Source organism: Ambystoma mexicanum, chromosome 10 (assembly GCF_040938575.1).
Source record: "Ambystoma mexicanum isolate Mex_15411 chromosome 10, UKY_AmexF1_1, whole genome shotgun sequence".
Classification (NCBI taxonomy): domain Eukaryota; kingdom Metazoa; phylum Chordata; class Amphibia; order Caudata; family Ambystomatidae; genus Ambystoma; species Ambystoma mexicanum.
Window position 1 is genome coordinate 866,846,051 of NC_090932.1, and position 15,139 is coordinate 866,861,189.

At 48.5% G+C, this 15,139-nt stretch overlaps 1 protein-coding gene across 2 annotated transcripts in view; it reads right to left on the minus strand.

Moving 5' to 3' along the window:
* ATP13A3 (ATPase 13A3) overlaps window positions 1-15,139 on the minus strand; it is a 1,430,808-nt gene that overhangs the window by 909,137 nt on the left and 506,532 nt on the right. For both annotated transcript variants that reach the window (XM_069618570.1, XM_069618569.1), the window contains exon 8: window positions 10,227-10,361. In XM_069618570.1, the coding sequence (XP_069474671.1) occupies window positions 10,227-10,361 (135 nt within the window). The remainder of the gene's footprint in view (window positions 1-10,226; window positions 10,362-15,139) is intronic.

The following is a 15,139-nucleotide window of genomic DNA, read 5'->3' on the forward strand; positions in this document are numbered from 1 at the left end:
GCAACAACTACATATGTAGTTAGAGCCCCGATATGTTCCCAACCCGCTCCCCCTCTAGCAAGGCCGACTCCATGGGCCCCAACTCCCGACATGCCCCCCGTCGGGTGAAAGAGTGGACCACCCACTGGATAAGCTGGACATATCTGAACCTCTCACCCTCTGACAGCCTAGATTTTACTTTGCATTCCAAGAAGGATAGGGGCTCCCCTTGATCAAAGGGCTGCAAGATACATTGGAGGCCCTCCTGTGCCCACTGTTTGAAGTCTGTGGGCTTAAGACCAGGAGAGAAATCTAGGTTGTGCCAGATGTGTACAGGGACCCAGCCCCCCCTACAACCCCCCACCCCGGGATATCCATTCACTTCAGTGCCCAAGTTCCACAATTTTATAGTAGTTTTTGTGGAGGACAGGAGCTTTCCCCCTCCCCCACCTCTATGCCTTCTATTGCCGGATTGTCCCTCACCAGTCTGGCGAAAGGTTCCATTATGAGAGCGAAAGTTAATGAGGATAAGGGGCACACCTGTCTAATACAGCAGGAGACGGATGGGGCCAGATTGATGCTGATTCACTCTCAACAAGGTCACGGGAGAGTTATAGGTAGTCAACACCAAGGCTCGGAAGGCAGGCCCGAAGTGTAAAGCCTCCAAAGTGTGTTTCATAAAGGTCCAGTCGTCTTTGCCGAAGGCCTTGGAGGCGTCCAACGCCAGAAGCCCCAGTTTGCTTCGGTTCTGCCCTGCCACCTCAAACAGGTCCAGCGCCCGACGAACTTTGTTCCCTGTGGTTTTTCAAAAAAGGTAGCAGGCGCCCCTCTCCAGAAAGAACATGGCACGATAACCTGTTCTGTGGTTTTTTTCCCACTTTGAGAGTTCACATCGTTTTTTGCTCACTGTCCCTTTCACAGATGGCAAATATCCATTTGCATATCACTCTTTGTCCCACCCACATGGGCAGTGCAGCAACAAAATGCTATGGCAATTCCCTTCTACAAGAGTACCAACAGCAACCCCATACACATGTTTCAGCCTTGTTGGGCCTCATCAGTGAGGTGGAGCTGTGCCTCTCTGAGCACAGTGAGCAGGGAGTCACGTCTGCGTTCCCCCAGGTTGACCAACCCCAAGTTCCTTGGTTCTGCCAAGAATGAAGCCAGTGTGATCAGCATCTAGCACCCCGCGTAGAACCCCACTAGCCTACTGGCCAAAGTAAAGTAAGTAAAGTAAGTAAAGAGATCAGCCTCTAAGAGGCTGAATCTCTGTGGTCTTTACCCGGCTTCAAAACAAGGATAGTTAAGGAATTTTGCATAGATTCTGTCACCTTGCTGGTTTCCCGAAAGGAATTGAATATGGCCGTAATGGTTTCACCAACTGTGACAGGAAGACCATGTACATTCGTGACATGAAGCCATTGTGCCCGGGACACTCGTTTTAAGGGATTTGATCACTGTCTCAACCTCCTCCATCGAGATCGGTAGATCCAAGGACTGCCTTTCCTAATCCAGTAGGTGAAGCAGGGCTGCTGCATCTACGTACCATGTTTGCTCCTCTAACAAGCGGGGGACCGCTGACAGCGTTTCCTGCAAGTGATTCACTGCCAACTGCAGCTTGGCGTCCTCCTCGTAATGTATTGTTCCCTGAGGATCCCTCAACACCACTATCCTGTTACGTTGGGATGTTTTTGCCAGGTTCCTCACCAGGAACTTATTTGCCTCTTTACCCTTGGCACAGCACCCTTGCCTAATTGTTATGAAGGCTTGGGACATCTCCTCCACGAAGTGAGCCTCAAATATATTCCAGGCCATTTGAAGTTTTGTGAGCTTTTGGGCACCACCCTTTTGTATGCGCCCACTCTGCCTCTGCAATCTCCCCCTCCAAGTGGGCCTTTGCCGCCACCCACTGCCTGTGATAGGCCACCCCATGGCTATTATCCCCTAATAACCACTTTCATAGAATCCCAGACTACCATCTTAGATACAGGTCCAACTTAATTTTCCCTAAAATAGTTCCAATGGCCAGTGCAATACTGTCCCGCGGGGCCATATCATGCAGGATAGGGTCATGCAGGTTTCTAGGGGGATCTGCGTGGAGCAGATGGGTCATGCACACAGGCAGTTAACAATACAGGTGCGTGGTCTGAGAGGACTAGAGATCCAGTAGCAATATCATCCACGAACGACAGCAGTTTGGGGGAAGCCAGCAACTTGTCTATATGGGATGAGGAGTGATGCACATGCAGAAAAAGAAAAAAAAAAAAAAAAGAGTAGCCCCATTCCCTGGGATGGAGTAGCCTCCAAACATCCACCACCCCCAATGTTTTAAATCTCCTAAGTCCCTTGCAGAGGGTGGGTGGGATCTATCCACATTGGGGTCTGGGACTCCATTAAAATCCCATCCTATTACTACTTGGCCTTCCACAAAGGGCACCAGTTCCGCCTCAAGTTCTTGGAGGAAGGACTCCTGCCCCTCATTCACGGCATACACCGAAACAGGAGGATGGCTGTGCCCCCTTTTTGCGAACCATCAGATGCCATCACCAGCAGGGGGAAGTGTCTGCTCCGCATTCTTATGTAGTCCTGCAGAGTTAGGCGAGTCTCTTGTAGGCAAGCAATTGAAGAGTTGAGGTCCTCCAGGCGCCGCAGGATGACTTGCTCTTGGCTGAGAGTTCAGGCCTTTCACATTAAGCTTCAAATATCGGAGATTACGCTGGGGAGGAAGTGGCAACAAATCCTCCATGTCCCCTCTCGTGGGTAGGGAGGGGTGACTGGGTTCATCCACTGCCTGGCTCATGTGTTTGTGCGTCGTCGGTGCAACCAGGGTTTTAAAGTTTAGAAACAGGAACCAAAACTTTGCAAACAGTGAAAAACAAAAATGGGCCTGCCGCCCAAGTGACCTCCGAGTGGCATTGCACTCTTGGTCCAGCGAAGTCCATACAATGCCCTCCTCAGGTTACTCTTGCCAGAACTGATGGTCAGTGGGGTCCAATAGATTGTGGCATTTCGGTGATCACCACTCCTCAGCGCAGCCTGCTGGTCTGGGGCTCATGACTGGTGCGAAAGGTCTCTGGGCCTCCGATATCCCCACCTTTGTCCACACATTACGCCAGGCCTGGGGCCCATCCCCCTCCACCAGTGTGGGAAACTTCGCTGGAGATCTCATTTGCGCTCGGACCGACCTCCCCCCAGAGTTCTATAGCCTCCTGCAGTGAGCTGATGGTAGCTGTCGTGCCCTCGAAGGTGAACTGCAGCGTTGCCAGGAAGAGCCAGTGGTACTTAATTTTCTTATCCTGCAGGACCGTCGTTAGCAGCCCGAGCACCCTCTTCTGAACCATGGCCATCAGTAGGATCTTGATATATGTGTAGTATATGTGTAGGGAGGCTCCCATCTCTGCCTACGCCCAGCTCGCCGATGATGACCTGCTTGGCCGTGAAGAAGTGGATCTGTGTGATCACATCTGCTGGGTGGTCCGACAATGACATATTCCGCCACATAGTCTTTGAGTACAGTCTAACAGGAGCACTGCCTTATGATGCAGCTACAGCATTTGAAATACCTTGTACGCTCTCAGGGCCTAGTCCGACAACAAGGAAGGAACCCCTTTAATTCATAGATTGTTCCGGTGGGCGTTGTTCTCCAGGTCTTCCTGCTTGCATGCCATGGTCTCGCTTTTCCCCAGCGCTTGCACTCAGTGGTGTAGGCCAGCCATCGTAGACGCTTGCTCTGTCACCTGGTCTTCGACCTCACCGAGCCTTTGCTCCATCTCCACCACTCGGTTGTCCAGTCGCTCTACCTTACTTGATATCTCCACCATGCAGCTATGGGAATTCAGCTTTGGTTTCGGACATGAATGACCGGATGTCCTTTGTAGCCTGCTGATCCAGGGGATGCTCTGGGAAAATGTACCATGACCCACACAGTTTGTCCTCTTCCCCTTCTCCTGTTCCTGCTTTTACAGGAGGGCAGCAATATCGGCGCTCTACTGGGTCTTCTGCTGCTTGGCCATCTTTTACAGCCATGGGGGTCACTTTGGCAGCAAAACCTGGACTGCCTTTATACTCCTACTATGCTGGGACCAAAATAAAACTCTTCCGAGCGGCACCAGCAAAGCCAGATGGTCAAAATAGGTCCCCCGTCTGCGTTCTTAAGTGGTAAATATTAGGTGGGATTGAAGTCACGCACTATTCAATGGGATCCCCAGGAATTCAGGCCAAAGAAGCCTGCGTCTCCTCTTCCCCACCGGCAGGGGCAGCGCACTCCGGTCAGCTCACCATCTCTTCAGGTTTACCAGGGGTCCACGCACATGCCCAGATAGTGGTCAATCCTAGTTGGCACCTCTAGCAGCTCCTCATCCGGGGTTGCAGGGCCAGCACTCCAGTATCATGCTCTACAGGTTCCCAGATAGAAGCCCTCCACAGAGGCTGGCCTCCCGCTCCAGAAGACTTGCAGGTTCTGAAGCGCTCTCATGGGCTGCAGGATGGTCCCTCACCTGCCAGCCCCCTCCTCTCAGGCACTCGCACCAGGCTGCCAGTAGTCTCCATCCCCCAGTGGGGGTCTGCACACAGCTGCATCCACCAGCAAGGCCGCTCCGGCGGCCTCGACCCACCTACAGCAGCCCAGGTCGGGACTGTTACAGCTGTCACCCGGTCTGACCATGGGGCTGCGCTCAGCGGGGGCCTTCTGTTTCAGCACCGGGGCCGACACCAAGCTCCTCAGAGGCTGTCACCTATGCACGTCGGCAAAAGCACAAGAGACTCCACGGCACCCAGGAGAGCGGAATCAGGGTTGGGCAGCGGATCGTGGGACTCCAAGGACAACATGTGCCATCTTAAATACTAGGTGTGGGGGAGGGGGTTTGAAAACCTTTGGCGGGCGCAAAGGGTGATAGCGATGTCCCCTGCCTCTGCCAGACGCCCCGGCTAGCCCCCTGCCTCTGCCACACACACTGCTGCTTGTCGGGACCCCCACCTGTGTCAAGTAACGGTGTTACATGCTGATGAACATCTGCTTCATACAGGTGCTCTCACAGGAGCCAACGCATCGTCGGCGCTCCAAGCCACGTCCCCCCATTTAGAATATTTTTGAAGCACATTGTTCACCACTGTGGTAGACTGACAAAACAAGTGACACAGGAAGCAAAGTTTCAATACCAATTTATATGAAATCATGAAGTGGTTGGGAAAAATGGATAGGGATTAAGGTTTTAGATATAACTAAAACAGGAAGTTCCTCTGCGTGAACAGTCCAAGTAAAAAGGTGAACTGATGGGTCAAACTATAAGAGATCTAGGTGACTAGTGAGATTTGTATTTATAACGCACCGGCAGCCCGCAGGCATCTGGGCACAACACAAACAGATAGCATGGGACAAGTTCATAGGAGACTGGACAGGAGGGGCGAGGGTTTACTTGAATAACCTGGTTAAAGGTCCGGGAATTCTGGTCTTGCATCATGGGAAGGGGGGAGAGTATTCCAAAATGTGGCAGCTTTGACCTTGAAGGGTCTGTCGCAACCCTTCTCCCTTTTTAACCTGGGACAGATAATCAGCGCTTTGTTAGATGACCGCAGTGCTCTACCCGGGCGACACTGTGGGATCAGCGTTTCCAGGTAGGTTGGAGCATCTCTGTGTAACACACTTATGGATGATAGTGGCCACCTTAAAATCAATACGCTCTTGAATGGGCAGCCAATGCATCGCCCATCTATAGGGGGCAATTTGCACGTGCCTAAGGAGATTGTTGACAATGCACACAGCGCTGTTCTGTAGTAATTGGCACCTCCTCAGGTTCTTAGATGAGGCTGCTATCAGCAGGGTGTTGCAATAGTCCAGTCTTGACAGGACAGTAGCTTGGGCGACCGTAGCAGTGTTAATTTTGGAGATAAAAGGCCTTATGTTTTTTAACAGGCAGAGAGAGTAATTACAACTCTTGGTCAGCAGGTCAACATGGGTTTCGGAATGAAGAGACGCCTCGCGACAGATGGCCAGGGTTTTGACCCTACTGAGAACGCAGATGTTGCTTGTGTCAATTAGAAAGTTGGTATATTCAGGGCCGAGAATGTCACGTGCTGTTTTGGGACCAAAGACCAGTAATTCTGTCTTGTTGCTGTTTAAACAGAGCCATTTGGAGGACATCCATTCCTTAATCAGATGGTAGTCAGTGGACAAGGCAGTGGAGTCTGCCAGATGGTCTCAAGTTGCCTCAATGACTTGTTGGAAGTCGTTCGCATAGTCGGTAAAGAAATACATTGATTGTGTAGCAGGGTACAGAGAGGCGGGATGTACAAGTTAAATATATTTGGCGATAAACTGACCCCCTTCGGAACGGCACATCTGATTAGTTTGGTGGCATAGCTTGAATGACTCCATTGTATGCGTAATTCGCGATCTGACAAAAAGGAAAGGAACCATTTAACGGCATTGTCAGAGAATTGCCCCGAAAGGTGAAGGCATTGTTTCAACATATCATGATCAACCAAGTTGAAGGCTGCCGACAAGTTCAATAGGACCAGGAGGCCGGCTCTGCCCTCGTCGGATATACGAAGCATATGAGCATGTAGGTCCACAAGTGCAGTCTCTGTGCTGTAATTGGATCTGAAACCCGATTGCCTTGGATGATGAATACTGTTTGCTTCAATAAAACTTTGGTATTGCCTACAGGCCATTTTTTTTTTCTAGCACCCTAAGCAAAAAGTTGGTTGGTGATAGGCCTAAGGTTCTTGGGATCCTTAGGGTCACCTGATGGTTTCTTGGGCAGGGGCGGTTACCGTGACAGTTTTTATGGATGATAGCGCCTTACCATCACGGAAGGAAGCATTGACCAGCCTGGTGAGAAATGGGGCAAAGAGCTCCTTGTGCTCTAGGATGATTTTGGGTGCAATGATATTCTCTGGGCAGGCTGTAGGCTTCATTGGAGAAACAATCAATTTCACAGATGTACATTTTTGTGAAGGAGAACCATGGGAGGGTGGCCGTCTCAAAGTTAGCATATGGGGATGTTGTTGTGTTATTTTTGGCCTGCATTTTAACCGCTATCTTTCCTCTAGTTTTTGTGATTTCATCCTCAAAGGCTGCCTGCACTATGGTAGCATCATGACATGTAGCAATAGATAGTGTCTGTAAAGCATTAGGTTTCTCCAGCAACCCATGTGTGTCAAAGAGTTTCTTGGTGCTGTTCCCTGCTAGGGCAATTTCCTGGTTAAAGAATAGCTTTTTAATGTCAATTACTTTGTTTTTATGTGTTATGTTATGTTAGAGAAGTATATTGCGCATATCCATAGGAACCAAGCAGCGAGCTGAATCTAGGCGCAGATCATATCAAAGAAGATACAACAGTGTAATGTAGGTATTGTGGATTTATGTTAACAGATAAGTTTTCAATTTCTTTTTAAAAACAACCAGGGATTCCATCTGTCGAAGGTAAGCTGGAAGTAAACTCCAAACCTGAGGGCCGGCCACCGAAAAGCGTCTGTCACCCAGGTGGTTTTAGACAAAGGAATCGTCAGACCCTGATCCATTTATAGACTTTGTTTCCCAGTTTCCAGGCTTCTTTATTTTCATTTGTTTGCTGTTTCGGCCAGATGGATTCTAGCTTGTTTTTTTGTTTTTCGAGGGCAACAAGTTCCTTGTCAAGCCATTTTTGGTGTTTCGAACCAACAGAGTACAAGCACACCATCTATTTGAGGAAATGTTAGATTCAAATATTTGGAGCTCCTATGGCTCCACTGGTAGTAAACATAAATGAAGGGTGCGGGGGGGAAAAATATGACTCTGTTATCAAAAGTCAAAAAGAAGTAACTAAGAACAGTGGAGAACTCAATAAGAATAAGTTCAATGAGTAGACATGCCGCGCACCCGACGGCTCTCTCCTAGCAACAGTGAGTCTGTCTAACAGAGCCGCGGCTGCAACAGCAGAATCGAGTTCTGCAGAACGAGGGCGCAGGTAAACCATTGGTATCCGTGTTACTGTATCTGTGCTACATTCTTTCAACTACGTCAACATATTCCTCCAATTTGCTAGCAGCACTGTAGAGGGGAGGCGTTACCCCTCCATGTCCTCAGTCTAATGTTCACCTTCACCCCCCCCCCACACCCCATCTCCTCTTCCACCACAGTACATACCTTACACCAACCCAGAGCTGGTCCTCGCCCCATTCTAGTGTTCTTTTGCATACCACTTTTCCCATCTGGAACATCCTGCCTGGCCCAGACCATTCTGGCAGTTTCCCTTCTGGTGCACGAAGAGGACTAAATGCTATTTTTGTCTGACAGCTGAATCCTCCCATTGATGCACGCACCTCTGAATATTTAAGTGCAATTAAAAGACATATTGTGCTAATAAGTGTGCCTTTCTCATTCTCAAGAGATACAGTGTCGTTCCCACTAGTAAGGGGCCATCGTACCCTTCCCACCTATCTACCTGTAAGGATATATGATGACTTTTTCAGGGGCTGAAGCACCTAGGTACTTACCTTCCTCCGCATCAGCCTGTTTAGGCTGTTCAGTTGGGCCAGGACTCTTTACTTCAGACTTCCTCAGTTTCTCTGGTCAGGCTCCCTACTTACCTCCCAAAAATCGCTTAATTCGCTTTTCTCCTCTGCTTTACTGTCTTCTGGAGGTCTGCACCTACCAGTCTTGCCTCGCTCTATCCTTTCATACGCCATGCCTTCATATTCTCTCTCTAACCTCTTCCCTGATTGAATATGGCCTTGTTCGTATTAGATGGAAATTTTGGATCAGTGCACTTGCCTTATTTGCTTCCAAATGCCGCAAGTCCATGGCTTCCCTAGCTTACAAAATGCCTGGTGGCCCTCTTAAATTCAGGTTGAATTACCACCACTGCTTCCTATCCTTACTCTACTGCGCCGTGGTTCCTCGCCTCCATCACCATCTCAGCTCCCTGCTTTGCTGTCCACTCTGTAAATTTCACTGATCAAAGGAACTTATATGCTCCTGAAGGAGTTGCGAGGATCCAAGTATGCAGCCAAGAGTTGATAGTGACTTATTTCAGGTTGTTTTGTTCTGGAATTTACACTGGTTGCCGGACTCAGAGGTCTCTGCAAAGATCCCCCAAATCATACAGGATCATGCAGGTCTTGCTACATTGACCCCAGCATGTTCAACCAGTATTTGTTCTTCAATATTAGTCAATCATTGTGAGTCTCTACTGAAATGCATTTGGCCCTGCACATATTGAACACATGGGTATCGGGTCCCCCACAGAACTCCAACATCACATTATTGCCTGATCCCATGGTCTTAGTTTTGCTTGGTTTCCCACAAATAGATGTAGAAACTGGAGATAGGAGTTCGAGGAGCAAGCCACGGTGTAACCTTGAAGTCCTAGTCTTCTAGAATGGAGACTGCATCACTCTTATCGGGGGAAAGGAGAAGGGCATGGACATGGACAGGGCTCTCCAGATGGCACCCTTTACCTCCTCTGGGTAGCATGCATGGCTCTGGTAATATTTTCCTGGTAGGCTGGTTTTCCTAGACTGCAGAGACTTCGCCAGGCCTTGGGATGGAGTTGTGTATTAGACTCCACCACATGACCCAAATTGTATCTTGGAGCTTAGATGGCAGACAAGGAAGGACAACAGAAGGGCAGATGGGAATTACTGGGAAAAGAGCCATATCTTAAACGCCGTGCAGAAGGAGGTCTTGCCGCTTATGCCATAGAGGGAGTTCAGAAAGAAATTCCAAAACTGAAATGTGAAACCACATTCATGTTGCTTCTGCAATTTTTTCCTAGGATCAAGGTCACTGCACAATTTTACACAAACTGGTACTGTTTTAGCAGCAGACTAATAAAAAGGTCCTGCTTTTTCAGTGCACTGCATTTTAGCAAGAAGGATAATGCAGCTTACCACTTAGGTTTCAGACTTTATTCCTGTAACCGAAGTCTGACACTTCGATAAAACCCATTCTAAGGGTATCTGGCCATGCATTTAATTTCTAGTGTTAGTTTTTGGTATTGCTAAATACAGCAAGTTGAGAAATGTAACTCAGACAAATATTCAGTTGTCTTTTTAAATAAATTGCTGGTCGCATTGGTTCAACGATTGCCATACGAATATGTCCACTGGGTAAGAGGACTGCTAAGCAATATTCTGAGCAAGATAATATTTGCAACTAAAAATCTCCTCACAGCTAATTTAACACTACATTTTAACAGTGGTAAAGGTAGCCAAGTGACGGTTACCTATACAGAGTTATCAAAGAAAGAAATATAAAGCTTAATTACCTTTTTAATTGTATAAAGTGAGCTGACGATTGATATAACTGACATAATCACAATCGCCAATGCATAGTAATAATATTCATCTGTAGTCCACAAAATAACGCTGAATAGTTGAAAAATGTAAAAAGGATTAAGGACCTGAAAGAAAAGAGACAAAGGGAATGTTAGTTGGGTGGCTTTAGGAAAGACAAATTCATGTGTTTCCAGTAGCCGATAACACAAACATAACATTGTTAAAGTCAAATAAAAAAATATGGTAAAGTTCATAAAAATGACAAAAAGAAAAAGATCACACCCTTGCAATATCAACAATAGTATGTCTACTGATGGTCATTGTTTGTACAAAAGGGCATCAGCAGGTGTATACAAAATAGTCAAGACTCCCTGAAAAGCGATGCATGGTACAAAATAATTGTTTATTGTTCATGTCAACAACCCTACTAGATACTTCCACCCACTGTAATGCGAGAACTATCAGCACAAATGTTCCCAACATATTTGGTAAGAGATTAATCGTCCGTATAGTGATAACTTTACATTACACTGTTTTAGCTACAGTAATAAACAATTGTTAAAAATGCACAAATAAAATATAATTGCTCTCTTCTCAAAGAAAAAGTAAGATTCTCTTTTGGGGCAACCGTAGATGCGGTTGGGTCGTCAACTGTTACACTTCAACGAAAAAGAATCGGTAGGTTTTAAGTCTGCTTATCTCCTAGCGCTACACCATACGTGCGAGGCCGGAGCCCACTCGGAATTCAACTGATCAACAACATTTCCTATACCAGTCTGCACTATAGACCCTGATTGGAGATCGGGCTTTCATTGCGGCGAGGACACAGGGTGGGGGAAGTGGCACCTAGAGCTGTTCTGTCCCCGCTTGAGACACTGAGTTTACATCACCTCGCGGCGTGCCACCCCACGGCTGCTGCCCCCTAGCGCCCACCCGGCCCAGCCTTACAGCGCCTTGCGACGCAAGTCTCAGTGCCCTGCCATCTGGCTGTGAATTACGGTGAGCTCCCATGGTATCCACCGGAATTCGCTGATAGGAAGCCTCTGCTCCATCCAGCGCATTGCACATTTTTCTGGGTGCTGTGGGACTCCTACCACACACACGGTTGGGAACATGATCAAGGGGGCCAATAAGAAGCAAAGCTCCATCAACATGTATGAAAAAATAAACTCAGAGGGCAACCGAACCCCAATTGGAACCTGGAGCATCCGTGTCGGCACCCACCGAAAACATTGAATCACAAAAATGATGAAAACATGCGGGAGGGGTTCACAGCGCTACACTATAAGCTCGATGACATGAGTGCAACCATTTGCTCGATTAAAGCTCACATGGAGAAGACGGACACCCGGGTGACAAAAGTGGAGACCAGGGTCGGAGTATCTAAAGAAGACATCATCGCCCTCCGGACGGAAGTGAACACCCTCTCCAGGCAGGCCTGGGAAGTGGAGAAGAAGAATGAGGACCTGGAGTCATGCTCTAGACGCAATAATGTATGCATTATTGGGGTTCCGGAGGATAAGATTGAGAGCTCCATGGAGGACTTTGTAGGCCGCACACTGCTTTCTCTTCTGGACTCCCCAAAAATGTCCCTGCAGTTTGCAATTGAACGGGCCCATCGATCTCTGGCGGCAAAGCCCAGGCCGAGTGCTCCTCCCCGCCCCATTATAGCCAGAGTTCTGAATTACCGAGATAGAGACTCCCTTCTCCAGGCGGCGAGGGCCAAGGGCGACCTCTTTCTCGCCTCCTCCAGGATTCATCTCTACCCAGACTTCTCGGTGGCAGTGCAGCAGGAGCGGAAGGCTGCCAAGAAACTGCTACGCGACCTGGGCGTTAAATATTCAATGCTTTGCCCTGCTAAACTCAAGAGTGAACATTCGAACAGTGTCTTCTTTTTCACCATACCTGAGGAAGCTTCCAAATTCATTGATGACCACTTTCCTGGTTAATTATGACTGCCTTTACCTCTGTTCCCATTCTGTTCTGTCCTGAACGGGTGCTCAACAGTGTCAGGCGCTGGGCTGAGACTGGGCGACTTGCACACCTACACATCCCTACACTTGTCGGATTGACTGTTGCCTGTAACAATCCATGAGGTTATTTTGTCTTGGCCTGGCCTGTTTTGCAGCTTTAAGGGTGCCAGGCTTGGTTCCGGACCGGCACTACTGTTGTTAGTGAGTGACACTGATCCATCCAAGTAGACTTTTGCCTTGATCAGACCCGCAATTGTTGTTCTTTATCCTCTTTGAAATGGTATACATCGTGCACCACGACACGCCTATTCAATACCCCATTGCGGAGGAATACTGTTCTTGGCCAGTGCACAGACCCCCAGGCGATGCGGTTTCTGTTCTTGGTTAAGTTAGAGGTTGTTTTGGGATTCACCGCTCGGATTGGGGGAGGGGTGAGGGAGGGAAAGGGTTTCTAGTTAAAAAAAAAAAATGCTTGACGCGCGACAGGGACTCAGTGAACCTAACTATACTCAGACTGGCGCTGTTGCACTGCAACCTCTGTGCAACTGGTTTGGCTCCTGCAGCCAGATCCCTGATTTGGACTACTGTTTATTGATGCTGGCTATCTGGCCCAATGGCTGAGGACGGCGTTGTTTGCATGAGCTGGAATGTCAGGGGGCTAAGTAACAATCAAAAATGCCTAAATTACAGCTGTACATCGAACGTCATAAAATTAATCTCCTCTTCTTGCAAGAAACGCATGCTCGTGTTGGCGGATGTGAGAGGTCCTCTAAAGCATGGGGCCCCCAATGTTACTATACCGACTATTCCACCCAAAACCACAGGGTCATGACTGATAGACAAAAGCCTTAAATTCCAGCATAAAGTGCTACATGTTGATCCCTTGGCCAACTATGTCCTTATGTTTGGTACTCTCTTGGGCAGAGAAGTTATGTTGCTTAATGTATATTGCCCCAATATAGATGACCACGTCTTCTACTTACACCTCTCATCTCTGCTATCTGGTTTCCCTCTAGTCCCTATCCTTTGGGGCAGAGACTTCAATACCATATTAAACGTTGACCTGGATAGATCGGGCTCCAGACCCTGCCAACTCTCTAGAGCAGCCAAGACTATCAGAGGTACAAGCCCAATTAGCGGTGTCCAATGCATGGAGACTGATCCACCCGGATTCACGTTTCTACTCATTTTACTCCTCAGTACATGACTCACACTCACGCACTGACAGATGGCTTATCTCGGACACCCCAATTAGAACCATCGCACATATGTCTATACTTCCCAGAACATTCTCCGATCACTCCCCGGTAACAGTTTCCCTACGATGGAGTATGGATATCCCAGAGGCACGCACATGGAAGCTGAAACCACACTCTTTATTAGATATCAACTTCGAGGCAGAGCTGGGGTCTGCCATTGATTAGTTCTTCACACTGAATACTGGCTCAGTCAATACTCAAGCTACTTTATGGGAGGCATATAAAGTGTACATCAGGGGCATCGCTATCTCAAAGGAGGCAGGGATTCTCAAGGTGATAAGGAGGACCGTCACAGGGAGCGAATCCAGACCTGCCTCTCTGGAGACTCAGTATGCTTCTCTCCAATCCCCTGGCCTAGAATTAGACGTGTTCCGCTCTCATGCAGAGCGGGAACGCAAGTTCCTAGATGATCCCCACTCAGCCCGCAGATACAGGGAGAGCGAGCGCCCCGGTCGTGTCCTAGCTAGACTGCTTCAGCAGAAGACTTCCTCGCCCCATATTCCGGCCACTGAAAGGGCCAACGGTACCCTGGCCTTAACCTTGCATGACAAATGCTGAATTCCGTTCTTTTTATGAAACACTCTATTCAAACGTGGACAGTGTTTCCACGGATGAAAGAGTCACATTTAGATAACCTTCCGCTCTCAATCCTCTCATCTGAGACCAGGGATACCCTGGATAACCCAATCACATCCGAGGAGTTGTGTAAGGCTATCGATGCCCTGCCGCCAGGAAGACCCCCAGATCCGACTGCCTTCCTGTTGAATTCTACAAACATTACAAGGCCCGTCTGGTTCCCCAACTCTTGGTCCTTTGGGAAGAATCCTGCGATGCAGGCATTCTTCCCCTCTCGCTCTGAGAGGCTACAAAATCAGTAGTGCTCAAGGCAGGCAAACCTCCCACGCACTGTGGCTCTTACCGCCCCCTCTCTCTGATCAACTGTGACGTCAAGATCTATGCCAAGGTACTGGCCCCGAGACTGGCTCCTTACATGTCCTACATTATACATCCGGACCAATCCGGATTCATCCCGGGACGTTCCACCTCACTTAATATACGTTGCCTATTTAATATCCTCGCCCGGGTACACACAGGCAGTCTCGGCTACTCTCAACATGCAGAAGGCGTTCGACTGTCTCCTGGAGTTATCTCTGGAGGGTCCTTGACAGGTGCAATTTCGGACCCCATTTCAGATCTTGGGTCAAACTCTTATACTCTTCTCCCATCGCCAGGGTCCGCCCCGAGGGACGTTGCTCGACACTATTCCAGATAGCCAGAGACACGATACAGGATGCCCTTTTTCACCACTGATATTTGCTATAGCCATCGAACCATTAGCCGACAGGATATGTCAGATGCATTCACATAGAGGCCTGAGATTGATCGGTCCCCCCCACTCCCCGAGATAATATCCCTATATGCTGATGACGCTGTCCTGTTTATTCGGTCCCCGGAACAAAACCTAGCCCTAGTCCTGGAAGATGTACTTTGGTTCAGGGAAATATCGGGCCTTAAGGTGAACTGCTCTAAATCCATATTATTCCCGCTGACCGCGGTCACCGTCCCCCCCCCCTCTAAGACCCCCAGGAGTTCGCATGGTTGCAAACCGAGATTACATATCTTGGGGTGGTGGTGGCACGCCAACAAAACCTTTTATACAAGAGCAATTTA